This window comes from Pollachius pollachius (assembly GCF_949987615.1).
Source record: "Pollachius pollachius genome assembly, chromosome: 6".
Taxonomy (NCBI): Eukaryota; Metazoa; Chordata; class Actinopteri; order Gadiformes; family Gadidae; genus Pollachius; species Pollachius pollachius.
Window position 1 is genome coordinate 14,532,975 of NC_136939.1, and position 14,538 is coordinate 14,547,512.

General features: G+C 45.6%; 1 protein-coding gene across 1 annotated transcript; it reads right to left on the bottom strand.

Moving 5' to 3' along the window:
* Positions 1-155: 155 nt before the first annotated feature.
* Positions 156-13,458, bottom strand: LOC307076639 (short transient receptor potential channel 6-like; the record flags this gene model as incomplete). The annotated part of the gene is made up of 14 exons (XM_079737712.1): positions 156-414; positions 774-849; positions 1,039-1,095; positions 2,584-2,787; positions 3,436-3,631; positions 4,228-4,492; positions 4,883-5,113; positions 6,281-6,533; positions 7,190-7,354; positions 8,509-8,694; positions 9,286-9,586; positions 10,410-10,542; positions 11,078-11,421; positions 13,319-13,458. 14 exons carry the CDS (start codon positions 13,456-13,458, stop codon positions 284-286), a joined length of 2,682 nt encoding a protein of 893 aa, XP_079593838.1. The 3' UTR covers positions 156-283.
* Between the last annotated feature and the right edge of the window lie 1,080 nt (positions 13,459-14,538).

Sequence of the window (14,538 nt, forward strand, 5' to 3'; positions counted from 1 at the left end):
TGAATTATCACATTAGATATTTGTAAAAAAAAAAAAAGAAAGATTTTTTTTTTTCGGGGGATAAAGTAAAACAGGAAGACTTTGCATGTAGGGTGTGTGGATATGTGTGTCTGTGCATACATGCATGATTGTGTGTGTGCATGTGAGGTTGTTTGTGTGTGCGTGTATGTATTTGTGAGTGTGTTCATATGGAAGAGTATATGCATGCATGCGTGTGTGTGTGTGGCTGTGGTTATGCGTGGCAGACTGTGTGTGTGTGTGTGTGTGTGGACCTAGGGAGGAGCTACTTTGAAGGAGACTTGCTGTCTTCCAGGCTCCTGAGCAGCCTCCTCATGGTCTCTGTGGTCTGGGCCTGGTCCTCCAGCAGCTCGTAGCGCAGGCTGGAGATGTCCTGCTTGATCTCCTTCAGCTCCCCTGCACACACACACACACACACACACACACACGCACGCACGCACGCACACACGCACGCACGCACGCACGCACGCACACAAACACACATTCATGCATATAAAACAACTGCAGACATGCACACACACACAAACACACTCCTATAAACACACACACACACACACACTCATCTAACTCCCCCCCTCCCCCACTGAAACATTCAACCATTCGGCCTGAAGTCAAAACACCCTAACCTGTAAGCTTTGGATCTGCTTCTTATGGTACTTATCGGAAATATTGAGTCGCTTTGGACAGATGCTTTCTGCTCAATGAATGAAGAGTGAAACAGTATGAACCAAAGACGCCATCACTGGCTCTCGTACCCTCTGTGATCTCGTCGCTCTCCTTGTCAGCCCGCGCTTTGATGATGTAACGCTTTATCAGACGCTTCATGATCATCTGAAACAGCCCACATGCAACCAGCAGGTGAGCAACAGGTGTATCCTAGCTTTGTGTGTGTGTGTGTGTGTGTATGTGTGTGTGTGTGTGTGTGTGTGTGTGTGTGTGTGTGTGTGTGTGTCTGTGTGTGTGTGTGTTTGTGTGTGAGAGTGTGTGATGATATTTGAACCATGTATAATGTGGGTTTACCTGGTATCTCGAAGGGCTGGTAGCACTGCTGTATCCGGAACCTTTACTGCCCCCCAACTAGAAAACAACCATGTCAACTTGATTAGTATTTTTCCTATATTACAATGACAGTCTCAAACTGTTAGCCAATTAGCTTACATCCCCAGAGGTGGAGGGGCTTTATAAACTTCCAAAACCAAGTTTTGTAAGCTCCCTTCTTTGTTTTGTTTAATGGGAGTATACATATTTTAGCAGTCTGTTGTGCCACTGTATGACCACAAGGAGGTGCTCACACGCTTTGTTGTAATAACAGCTAACAGGATAGCAACAAGAGCTATGGACAAGAGTAGCGTCTTGCAATGTAATGTTCTTATCGTCATGGTTGAATAAATGGCATCTAACGAGCTTGTCACACAATATACTTTGTTTTGGTTGTATGTTATTTGATATTTGTTGTGCCTACGTAAACTTTGGTTCAAGGAAAAGAGGGAATTTGAAACGTTAAGCCATAAATTTTCCTTTAGGTAACATAATAACATAATTGCATCTATTACTGGAACTGGTCCCATATAACCACCATTAGACAGTTATATAAGACCGTTAAGACTCTGGCTTTTACACTTTCTTATACAAGGGCAAGGAAGTACTAAAACTTTGGGCCGGGTTAAAAATACTTTTAGCCGAGTTTAGCCTACAGATGGTTTTGTGACTCCTGTGTGTGTGTGTGTGTGTGTGTGTGTGTGTGTGTGTGTGTGTGTGTGTGTGTGTGTGTGTGTGTGTGTGTGTGTGTGTGTGTGCGTGCGTGCGTGCGTGCGTGCGTGTGTGTCTGTGTTTGTTGCGGGGGGGGGGGGGGATTTTGCTGTGTCAGTGATCACAACCAGTCCAACTTTTATCTGTGTCTTGAGAGAAGGAATGAGTGTGGCTGGAAAACTACTTGGACGAGTGTTGGCTCCATAGAGCACAACTACAGCAAAGAGTAGCAGAGGTCAAAGATAATTCATTACAGCAGAGACACACAGTGAACAATTATGATTAAAAATAAGAATCAAAAGGGAATTAGCAGAAATATATTTTGTGGGCAGGGTTCTATTTCAAACGGAAAGGTTCTGGGTTTGACCCTCAATGTTCTCCAGCCTTCCCCCTACCTGTCTCTTAAGTAGCATTTTTTTCGGAATGGGTCGAATGGCTGAAAACATTGGCAAAATGAATTAATGGTAACTATTCTACATGGACGCCATTAGCTGCCATTTCAATTGTTATTTTGCTAATTCAATTTTCAATTGATTTTCACTAAATGTTCCCTTGGTAACACCACCTACATTCACTGGGTTGAATAGGGTGTTGTCTTAAAGGTGCTGTAGGTACGATTTAAGAGCTATACTTTGAATGAAACTTGTTAGATACACCATTATTATTCAGCAGTGAGTTGATGAAATGTTCTGTAAGAATGTCTGCTATCCTTTTATGGGGTTGTTTATCTTTAAAACCTTGCCCTTTTCTGCTCTCCCTTTCTGCACCTCTGAAGTCCCTCCTGCAGCAGCTTTAAGTGTTAACGTGGTTCTGTGCCTGGTTGAGCTGGGCGGCTGCCGGCTCTGGGTCTCCGGGCCCGGCCAGGCGGTGCAGCAGCATGTCTCTGAGGCCGGTGGCCAGGCCCAGTAGGGCTTTGGGGCTGGGGACCAGGTTGAAGGGCACCGGGATGGTCCTGCCCTCCTCGAAGTAAGAGAACCACAGTTTGGCCCTGGCAAACTTCCACTCCACATCCGCGTCGTTCTGCCCCCCCCCGTTTAGGGGTGAGGGACGATAGGGATAAGGCAGAGAAATAATTAGGTATTATAACGGGAATGTTTTGGACCCATACTGTTGGCCTCATAGCATCATTTCCGCCCTATGTCATATTGTGGCCAAATTGTGATATCTAACCTAACTCTACTCTCCTTTTGCTGCTGATTCAAGGTGCCTCATTGGCTATGTCTTAAGCCAATCAGAGTGCTTTTTACATTCAATAATCATTATCTGCCTAAGTCATCTAGTTGATCTAGGCATTTTTTACGCCAAATACAAGATGAACCTTAAAATATGACTTAGGCAATTATGCTATGAGGCTTGACATGTGTAAACTCTTCTATATTTGTTTTGCCTTAAAGTTATTCTAGAGATAATGTAATCAGAATCAGTGTCTAACCACTGCCTAAAATGAGCAACGTTATTAAAATAACGTGGAGTAATTGTGTAATTCAATAAATACATGCAAGCCATTTTGATGCCATCGCTTTTTCCAAAGTGTCTTACTATATCGTGAGATGATAACTCTTAGCATGAGCGGAATGGCCCTGAGGGCCAGGAAACAACCCCACATCCTCAAGGTAGAAACATGGAGAATGGATGCACTCAGAGTGGATCCCTTCTCCCCGGTCGTACCTCGATTTCCTGGAAGGAGCTGTTGATCATGGCAATGAGCATGTTGAGGAGCACCACCACCATGGTGACGTTGTAGACGCCGTACAGCACATAGCCGATGTTCTCGATGAACTTGTGTTCGTTGTTGATCACCACTGAGCGCACCTCGGAGAGGCCGAAGATGGCCCAGAACAGCGTCTTGAAGCTCTCCTCCAAACTGAAAGACAGACACCGGGACACACCGTTGATCCCCTTCATTGTTTGTCATTGGTCTCATCATCATCAACAAATTCATTTCATTTCTGCACTGTTGAGATTTATTTCAAGGTGACATATAATACACTACCAGGTGTGAGTGTGATTAGCTGTTACAAGCCGTTTTCAAAATCTGCGCCTTCCGACATCACAAGTGGGCGTACAGCACACATCCAAATAGATGTGTGCTGGACAGATCAGTCTACCAGCCTACCCAGTTGACTGTAGTACACTTTGCTCATCTATCTGTCATACATCTAGGTATACTTGTAATGTCAGAAGAGCCAGGTTATATAATAATCAGTACAAATGAGTACAAATCCTGACCTGAAATCGGCTAAATTTTTTATTCTTTCCTTCAATCCTTAAACTTTATAAACTTGTATATTGTATATAACTTGTATATAACAAAATATCAAAAACACAATCTTTGTGTTTACATGATCGACTCTACCTCAATGTTCTTATAACACGGTGACTGTGTCAAAGTGTGTGTGTGTGTGTGTGCGTGTGTGTGTGTGTGTGTTGTGTGTGTGTGTGTGTGTCCTGGTGTCTCACGTGGTGAAGGCGTCGTTCTCCTTGGCCCCCAGGTAATAGGAGTAGAGGTTGAACATGCCGATCATGAAGGCGAGGAAGACAAGGATGAAGATGACCATGAACTTCATGATGTCCTTCACCGTCCTGCCCAGCGAGATCTGCAGCGGCCCGAAGCTCTCGTTGGCCGGCAGGATGTAGGCGATCCTCGAGAAGCTGAGCACCACGGCCACGGCGTACAGACCCTCCGACACCAGCTGGGGGTCCGAGGGCAACCAGTCCATCCGCGCTACAGAGGAACACACACACACACACACACACACACACACACACAGGGAGAGACCGCCACGTTATTCCTAACTGTCACAATCAACAAATACAGGAATGGCGTGTGGCGTGTTCCTCTGATGCTGTTTGTAGTAGAGCCTCTTATGCTAGTACCATCTATGAACTATAGTTAGCCACCCATTATAGTAATGAAGGTAGGATGGTCAAGTGGTTGACTCCCAGTTGAAAGGTTTAGGTTTGAATCCTAGTTTCTACAATTGAACTAGAGGCATCCCTGAGCAAGATGCTTACCCTTTGATACTACGAATTAACGAGGTAATCTTGGAAAAAAAGAAATCAGTAAGTTGCTTTGGGTTATGAATATTGGGTGCTGTGTTTGTGTGTCCCTTGCCGAGGGTGAAGTATCTGAGCTCCGGGGGCAGCAGCGAGAGGTTGAAGACGCCGCTGTAGTGCTGGTGGACGAAGGTCTGGGCTGCCAGGGCGTGGCTGAAGGCAGAGAAGCGGCAGCTGAACGACGCCAGGAAGATGGCCATTATCCCGAAGTCTAGAAAATTCCAGGGTTCCAGCAGGTATTCCCCCGGACCCTGACTCCAGATCTCCTTCACCTCCGCCCAGATCATACCTGCAGTATGGGGACCCCCAGGAAACACAATGCTCATGGGCAGACTTTGACGCAGGAGTCCTCACCTATGACCTAGGATACGAGTAGTCCTCACCTATGACCCCGGATACGACTAGTCCTCACCTATGACCCAGGATACGAGTAGTCCTGACCTATGACCCTGGATATGAGTAGTCCTGACCTATGACCCTGGATATGAGTAGTCCTCACCTATGACCCAGGATACAAGTAGTCCTCACCTATGACCCAGGATATGAGCAGTCCTGACCTATGACCCAGGATATGAGTAGTCCTGACCTATGACCCCAGATATGAATAGTCCTCACCTATGACCCTGGATACGAGTAGTTCTGACCTATGACCCTGGATACGAGTAGTTCTGACCTATGACCCTGGATATGAGTAGTCCTGACCTATGACCCTGGATACGAGTAGTCCTGACCTATGACCCTGGATACGAGTAGTCCTGACCTATGACCCTGGATATGAGCAGTCCTGACCTATGACCCTGGATATGAGTAGTCCTCACCTATGACCCTGGATACGAGTAGTCCTGACCTATGACCCTGGATATGAGTAGTCCTCACCTATGACCCTGGATATGAGTAGTCCTCACCTATGACCCTGGATATGAGTAGTCCTGACCTATGACCCAGGATATGAGTAGTCCTCACCTATGACCCTGGATATGAGTAGTCCTGACCTATGACCCTGGATATGAGTAGTCCTGACCTATGACCCTGGATATGAGTAGTCCTCACCTATGACCCCAGATATGAGTAGTCCTCACCTATGACCCCAGATATGAGTAGTCCTCACCTATGACCCTGGATATGAGTAGTCCTGACCTATGACCCAGGATATGAGTAGTCCTGACCTATGACCCTGGATATGAGTAGTCCTCACCTATGACCCAGGATATGAGTAGTCCTGACCTATGACCCCAGATATGAGTAGTCCTCACCTATGACCCTGGATATGAGTAGTCCTCACCTATGACCCTGGATATGAGTAGTCCTCACCTATGACCCTGGATATGAGTAGTCCTGACCTATGACCCAGGATATGAGTAGTCCTGACCTATGACCCTGGATATGAGTAGTCCTCACCTATGACCCAGGATATGAGTAGTCCTGACCTATGACCCCAGATATGAGTAGTCCTCACCTATGACCCAGGATATGATGAGTGTCTCCATCCAGGTGAAGGGGGTGGTGGTCATCCGGTAGAGCAGCAGGGGGTCCGGCTGGGGGGCAGAGGGCCCGCCGGCGGGGGGTCTGTGGAGGTGGGTCATGTTTGCCAGCAGGGGGGGTCCGGCGAAGCGGTCGGCGGCGTTGAGCACCAGCAGAGCAAGGAAGATGGTGAAGGAGGAGGCATGAGCCACGAACTTCATGAACGGACTGCGCATCACCCGGCCCACCTGGAGGGAGAGAGAGAGAGATAGAGAGAGAGAGAGAGATAGAGATAGAGATAGAGATAGAGAGAGAGAGAGAGAGAGAGAGAGGGAGAGAGAGCATACATCTATTTGAAAAAATATTATTTTGGCCTAGGCTCACCCTGATGATGTATAGCTTCTTTCAGGCTTGATATTCTTTTGTTGTTACAATAAATCATTTTCTATACTCGTGATTCCCAGAGTCTTCTGTTCGTTTGATTGACTCTATCCCCTAGACTTGAGGGTCGTAACATTAATATGAATTATAATATCTTATGATCTAATACCTTCTGCAGGGAGCTACCTAGTAGTGAATATGAATTATATATATATTTATTATGATCTCATACCTTACTGCAAGGGGCTAGCTGATAGTTAATATGAATGATAATATCTTTATATGATGTTGTACCTTACTATAGGGGGCTGCCCAGTAGTTAATATGAATTATATTTATATTTATTATGATCTCATACCTTACTGGAGGGAGCTGCCCAGTAGTTAATATCAATTGTAATATCAATATTATGATCTAATACCTTGCTGCAGGGGGCTACCCAGTAGTTAATGCCTATCTTAAGATGTGGTACCTTGCTGCAGGGGGCTACCCAGTAGTTAATGTCTATATTAAGATGTGGTACCTTGCTGCAGGGGGCTACCCAGTAGGCCATGGCGAGGGCGGGCAGCCCCAGCCCTACGGCCAGGACCACCAGCAGCTTGACGGTGGTGGTCTGCTGCCGGAGGCCTGGCAGGCTCTCGTACCAGATGCTGAGCAGCTGCTGCTGGCAGTTGGGATGGGCTACGAACTGCAGCACAACACACAAGGTGTGTGTCAGCGAGCATGTCTACGTCTGTATGTGTGGGTTTAATTGTCTGTATGTGTGTAACGGGATGGGTTTATGAATATGTATGTGTGTGTGTGTGTGTGTGTGTGTGTGTGTGTGTGCATGGGTGTGTGTGTGCGTGTGTGTGCATGTTTATATGTGTACGCAAATCTATGCACTCATGTGAGTGGCGGGGAGATGATGGGTGGGGAATGAATATTTGTGATTGTGTGGGAGAGTTGTGTCTGTCTGGGTGTACGTGTGTGGGTGTGTGTGTATGGGGGGGGGGCTATGTATCTGTCTGGGTTTGTGTGTGTGTGTGTGTGTGTGTGTGCGTGTGTGTGTGTGTGTGTGTGTGTGTGTGTGTGTGTGTGTGTGCGTGTGTGTGTGTATCTGTGTGTATTTTTGTTTGGGAGGCAGAGAAGGATGTCAGGCTATAGTATTTCACTGCCTCTATGACCTTAACCAGTGTTTCCACTCTAGTCTGTTATCTGTACTGGAGGAATGAGGAATGAGGCTGGAGAACAGAGCAAAGTGCTTCTCGGAGGCTAGTTTACAGACCAGTAAAACCCAGCCACAGATAGTGTAGCTTAGAAGCACCCTGGACAATATAACATCACACTATCTTATAATCAACACACTGCTTTGTGATGTTAATTTTGCAACACTAATATTAGACCAACATAAGACAAATGTGATAAGAATATAGACCAATAAGACAAATAAGACATACACATAACATCAGCGTACAAGACACACATAATTCATCTTGTTTATTACTTAGTTTCGTATCAAAGACTCTATTAACCATGGGTTTCACAATGTTAAGCCAAAGTGAAAGTGAAACCCAAAGTTATACCAAGTAATGTAACACTAACGTAGCACAGGTGTAACATATATGTCAGACCACCATAACCCCAATGTAACATAACACCTAATGAAGAAACATTTTTCACCAACATAAGACCAATGTGTCACCAACATAGAACCAATGTAACACCAACAAAGTGGAAGCATACTTAAGGACCACATGTTACACCAAAAAGCACCAATGTAAGACCGACATAACACCAACACCCAACAAATTTAATGGCGGCAACAGCCAGACGGGAACATATGACGGACGTCACACCAACCTTCTTCAGCTCGTACTTAATTGCCAGTTTGAGGCGGGTGAGGGAGGTGCGGACGGGCGGCTCGAAGCTGTCCTCAAAGTGCGTCTCGCCGCTCAGGATGGCCTCCACCTCCTTGGTGCTGCGACAGAGGTCCAGCAGACCCACCACGTAGTCTTTGCACTGGGTGGACAGGCGGTGGTAGTCATTCTGCAGAGACAAGATGAGAGAAGAGGAGGAGAGGTGGCGTTAAGCACACGCGTGTGTGTGTGTGTGTGTGTGTGTGCGTGTGTGCGTGTGTGTGTGTGTGTGTGTGCGTTTGTGTGTGTGTGGTACCATTCACGAATGCAATGTGCGTCATTGTCATTATTTCTCATTGCCCTAAGCTGTATCCTTATACCCTAACTTCATAAGTACACTACCATCTAAGGTAGGCCTACCCTCTCTCTCTAGGTGCCTTAGCATGCATGTGTCCAGAGGGAGTGACAGGGCGCAGTCGGAGCATGGAGAGGAAGGTGTTCTGCTTGGTTCCCGTGTGGTCAGCCAGGCCTGTGCTGTGTTCTCCTCACCCTCTCAGCTGAGAACCCAGTCCAGTCACTCCAGTATTTTGTCAACGTGTGTGTGAATTGCATGTTGTTTGCATCCATGGGTTAGGGTGTGTTTGCGTTTTCTGTGCACGTGTTTGTTTACGTGTTTTTTAGTGTTTGCGTGCATGTGACTCCGTGCACATGCATGCATGTCTGAGTGTCTGGGCTTCGTGTGTGTGTGTGTTCCCAACCATCCCGCCAGTCGGACCCTCACCTTAAACTCCTTCTCGATGTCGGCCAGCACGGCCAGCTCGTTGCTCAGCTCCAGGGCCGCCAGCACCGGGTCCTGATTGGACAGCGAGAGGTAGGCGGGGCTGGCCAGCCCGCGGTAGGCGTTGATCCTGGACCGTGAGTGGCTGAAGGAGTCGTATTGCTGCTGGTAGTTGCAGGAGTCGCAGCAGCAGAAGTAGTCGTGGGGGGTGTCGATGGTGGCCCCCTTCCCGAGCAGCGTGTGGACGATCTCGTACTCCTGGCAGTGGGCAGCCAGGATCACCGGTGTCACGTCGTGGGAGAATCTATGGGAATATGAGCCAAACACACACACACACACACACACACACACACACACACACACACACACACACACACACACACACACACACACACACACAAAAGCACACAAGCGCACATCAGGGATGAACCTGATCTGTCTTACAGACCTCTAAGAATATCCATGGAAGAACATCCTGTGGGAACAGGGGCATGTGGTATCACCCACCCCCACTCTATTTCACATCCCCCTCCCTTATCCCTCCCTCTCCCACGACGTAGGGGGAACTACGGTGGCCTGTAAGATGCCAGTATGTACATCTCGAAATGATGTCATCATCTACAACAGCATTGAGTAGCCAAGTGTTAAGTTATGAGGTTCCTTGATAGATTTATAAATTGTGTTTAGATATCTAGTCTTTTAAACCATAGGTCATATCTTAATATATATATAGCGGTTATGATGCAAAGATTTAACTGCATCCGCTATACTTAGGGAGCGGGTTCTATAGAATAGAACCCGCTCCCTAAGTATAGCGTATCGAACGTCAGCTCATCTAACATGATATAATTGTCTAATCAAATCTATTAATCTAATCTAGTCTAATCTAGTCTAATCTAAATATATTACAATATATTCTAACATAATGTTGTCCAATCCAATCTAATGTCCTGGTTGTGTGGTCTACATGTAACATTCCATTCTACAACAGTGAAAAACTACAGTAAAACAGTTGAGCAAATCGTGCAAATATTTATGTACAATAAATACTAGGTAATTACTCATGTCCTGTTGTGAAAGGTGCAATAAATAAAGTTTAACTGGAAGAAGAAGGCGGCCCGTCTCACCGCGTCCCGTCCTCATCATATGCGTAGAAGTCGTCCAACATGTCCGCCTGGGCCGGACTGGCAGTCAGGCGGCGGCTGTCTTTGAAGGACGGGTGAGCCAGTAGTGCCTCTGTGATACGAACATACCCCTTACCTAACGCACATAAACGCACACACACAGATACTCCTTACCTTACGCAGATAAACACACCCACAGGTACCCCTTACCTAACATACATAAACACACACAGAAACCCCATACCTAATGCACATAAACACACACACAGGTACCCCTTACCTAATTCACCCAAACACACAAACAGATACCCCTTACCTAATTCACCCAAACACACACACACAGATACCCCTTACTTAACGCACATAAACACACACACACAGATACCCCTTACTTAAGGCACATAAACACACACACACAGATACCCCTTACCTAACGTGCATAAACACAAACACACACAGATACCCCTTACCTAACGCACATAAACACACACAGATACCCCTTACCTAACGCACATAAACACACACAGATACCCCTTACCTTACACACCTAAAAACACACAAAGACAATTCTTTCCTATTACACCCAAACACACACGCACAGATACCATTTAACTAACCCCACCAAATCACACACACAGAAACCCACACTGATACAGACAAACACATCTTACTGATGGCCAATAGAAGGGCATCACCCACTCGTGCCAGGTCCGTTCTGCCTAGCAACAGCTCGGTCACCTCTAGGTGCTCGTTGGCCACGGCCAGCTGCAATGCATTCTGGCCCATGTAGTCCACGGCGTTCACGTTGAGGCTGGGCGAGCGCAGCAGCATGCGCCGCACCTCAGGAATGTTGCCGTACTCGGCGGCCTCCAGGAAGTGCTGCTCGGCGTCCGAGGGGCTCAAGAGCGGGGCGCATAACATGGAGGCGGGGCCTCGCAGGACCTGCCGCCGCTTGAAGGCGTTCAGCCGGGCCGCTGATGAACCCTCGCCACCCCTACCGATGCCGTCGTCGGGGCTGTCAGTCAATGGGAGGGACGAGGTCATTATAGGACACCTCTGGGAGAGTTTGACTGGAGGTCACAACAGTTTCTACACTGGTATTGAGCAGAAACACACTACCGTAATCTGTGAAACAACCTCTAATGTTATACTTTGTGGCCATAGAGCCCCTTTAATTTATGTCCTCTAAAAGTGTTTAATTTTGCCACTGACATGCACTGACATGTAAGGGATCCCTATGGAGAAATACTAATTTATTCTTTCATTTTTCTTTGATTCTGTCTGTTTGTTCTCAACACTTCTTCGCCCAGATATTTTATATGACACTAAACTACACTTTCTGTCATCCAACACGCAAACCCTGGCCGGCCCCCTTCTCTCCAATAATCGTTCACCTTCTATTTGAGCGGGACTTGGTTAGACACAATGAGAAACAGACAGGATCGAGCGAAAGGTCAAGAAAGGAGTTATCTTTCAGTGTATAGATCCCTTCTATGTGGCCAAAACAGGCACTTTTAAAGCAAGCACACTGACGGGGCCCTGTTACCCCAAATATAGGTTCCAGGTTGAAAAATCCCGAAGTAAACCTTTGACGTAAAGGATGTCTTAAAACTTTTAACAATCCGTGTCTTGCATCTGTATTTTTTGTTCAGTCAGATCGTTCATAAATTGAGGTTTGCGCAATTTTGTTTGCATTTATGTGCAACTCCTAAATATTTTTGACAGAAACACCAGACTCCAGGAACCTTCTGCGTCTCTGCCACTTATTTCAGTGTTTGATGTTTGGTGAAAAGAAAACTCACATCACTCCAAGATCAAATCCCAACCGTTTACGTGTAAACTGTAAATTAGTAAAAAAAAAACGAAATAAATGAGGTCAAATGGGGGTCAACCTTGACTTCTTACGTATAGTATTTTAGTGTTTGACAAATAATGCTTTACCATGTCCTTTGTAAACTCAATATTCAACTTTCTTTATTTAGTTTAATATTAGCTTATTAAGTATGATGTGTGAAAACTGGTTTGTATTCTGATTCTATTTCAGAATCATTCTTTTGGGTAAACAGCATTCTTAATCGCTTGTTAAATTCCTTTGGAATATTGAAAGGCCCTATAATATAGGGCCTTTCAATAATAATAATAATAATAATAATCATATAACTAATACGACTAATAATGATACATTTGATTTATATAGGGCCTATATAAATCAAATGTATCATTATTAGTCATATTAGTAATATGATTATTATTCTTATTGTATTTTTAATAACAATACAACTAATATTAATAATAATAATAATATTTTTTACACTACACAATAATAATGTATCATTGTCTTGTTGGTAAAATTATTATTATTTTCATATTTAACACTAAAACCAGGCCCAATATTCTTACAGCACACAAGGCACTAAATCTTATTTACATGTCAGTTTCTAAGACATTAAATGATTAATCGTACAAAATAGTCTAAACCAAACATAATACCATGCAACAGGCTGAGATAGTCTCATCTTCCTTGCTAAACTAAACAAAAAGTTATTTCTGGCCCATCTGTCAGCCCTCAACAGAACTCAGTAGAGCATAAGGCAGTATTGATTTAATAAATAAATACTGTAACCCACTGTTGTTCTCCTCAAACTCAAGAATGCTGCATTTGAAGATGAAATGGTAAAACATGTGATTGAGTTTAAACCGTTTTTTTTTCCACAAACTGGAAATATGTTGCACATTATTGACATTTTAATGGAAAAAGTTCAGATGTTATTGTATGTGTGTGTGTGTGTGTGTGTGTGTGTGTGTGTGTGTGTGTGTGTGTGTGTGTGTGTGTGTGTGTGTGTGTGTGTGTGTGTGCTGTCATATCATTGTTAACATTGTATAAGATGCTGTAGAAGTGTGCCAGTACTCACCCCAGGCAGTGTCCGGAGCAGCAGTTTTCAGCCCCGGCAGAGTCACCATACATGAGGAAGGTGTCGCGGCTCTGCGCCCTGGCTGGGTTGCTGTTACCTGGTCTGTTAGGTCCGCGCCGCGCTGCCCGTCTCTCGTTCATCCTCTGCTGTAGCCGACCGACAGAGGCTTTTACCTCACATGCCCAACGCACATCGCCAGAAGAACATTCAGCATCTATCTACCCCTCCTCTCTCCCTATCCCTCTCCCTATCCCCCCCCTCTCTCTCTCTCTCTCTCTCTCTCTCTCTCTCTCTCTCTCTCTCTCCTTCTCTCTCTCTCTCTCTCTCTCGCTCTCTCTCTCCCTATCCCTCCCCCCCCTCTCTCTCTCCTTCTCTCTCTCTCCCTCTCTCTCTCTCTCTCCCTCTCCCTCCTGCTCACTCACACACTATCTCTCTCTCTCTCTATCACTCACTCACTTACTCCCTCACTCAACCCCTCCCTCTCTCTCTCTATCTGTATCTCTATCTTTTGTTTCATTCCTCCAGTAGTCTCTGATCTATTTCTCAACGTTTCTCAACGCACGTTTGTGGTCCCTTTTCCTCCTTTCTCTGGACGGAGTGCTTCCTCGTTATGTTTGGCGGTGGGGAGGTGAGAGGGGGCCAAGGGGGTATTGGTTTTCATGACTGGTTGAGACAGATCGATATATGGAGTGAAAGCATTTTCTGGGTAAGCAAACAAAAGTTTGTGTGCATTTATATTTTCTATAGCATTGGTGTCTTTTCATCTCCTAGTATACCTCTTGGCCTATCAGCAACTGCCTGCCTTGAGTCTAAACTAATTGATAGCAATAAACAGACAAATATTGACAGTTTTAAGACTTCATCAAGATAAAGATTGTGTGTGTGTGTGTGTGTGTGTTTGTCTGTGTGTGTGTGTGTTTCTGTATATCTGTATGTGTAGTTTTCCCACACTCCTCAGACTCTGGAGGGATACAGAGGAAGCAAAGTCTGCAGAGAATTCCTCCCCTTAGGATTCCCATCTGCACTCATTCAACACACACGCACACACACACACACACACACGCACACACACACACACACACGCGCGCACACACACACACACACACACACACACACGCATACACACATGCACACGCACACATTCACCTTTTCTTTGTTTGTTTTGCAGCACATTCCTCTCATCTGAATTGCTTTGCTCAACTGTTCCTTTACTTTCCCTC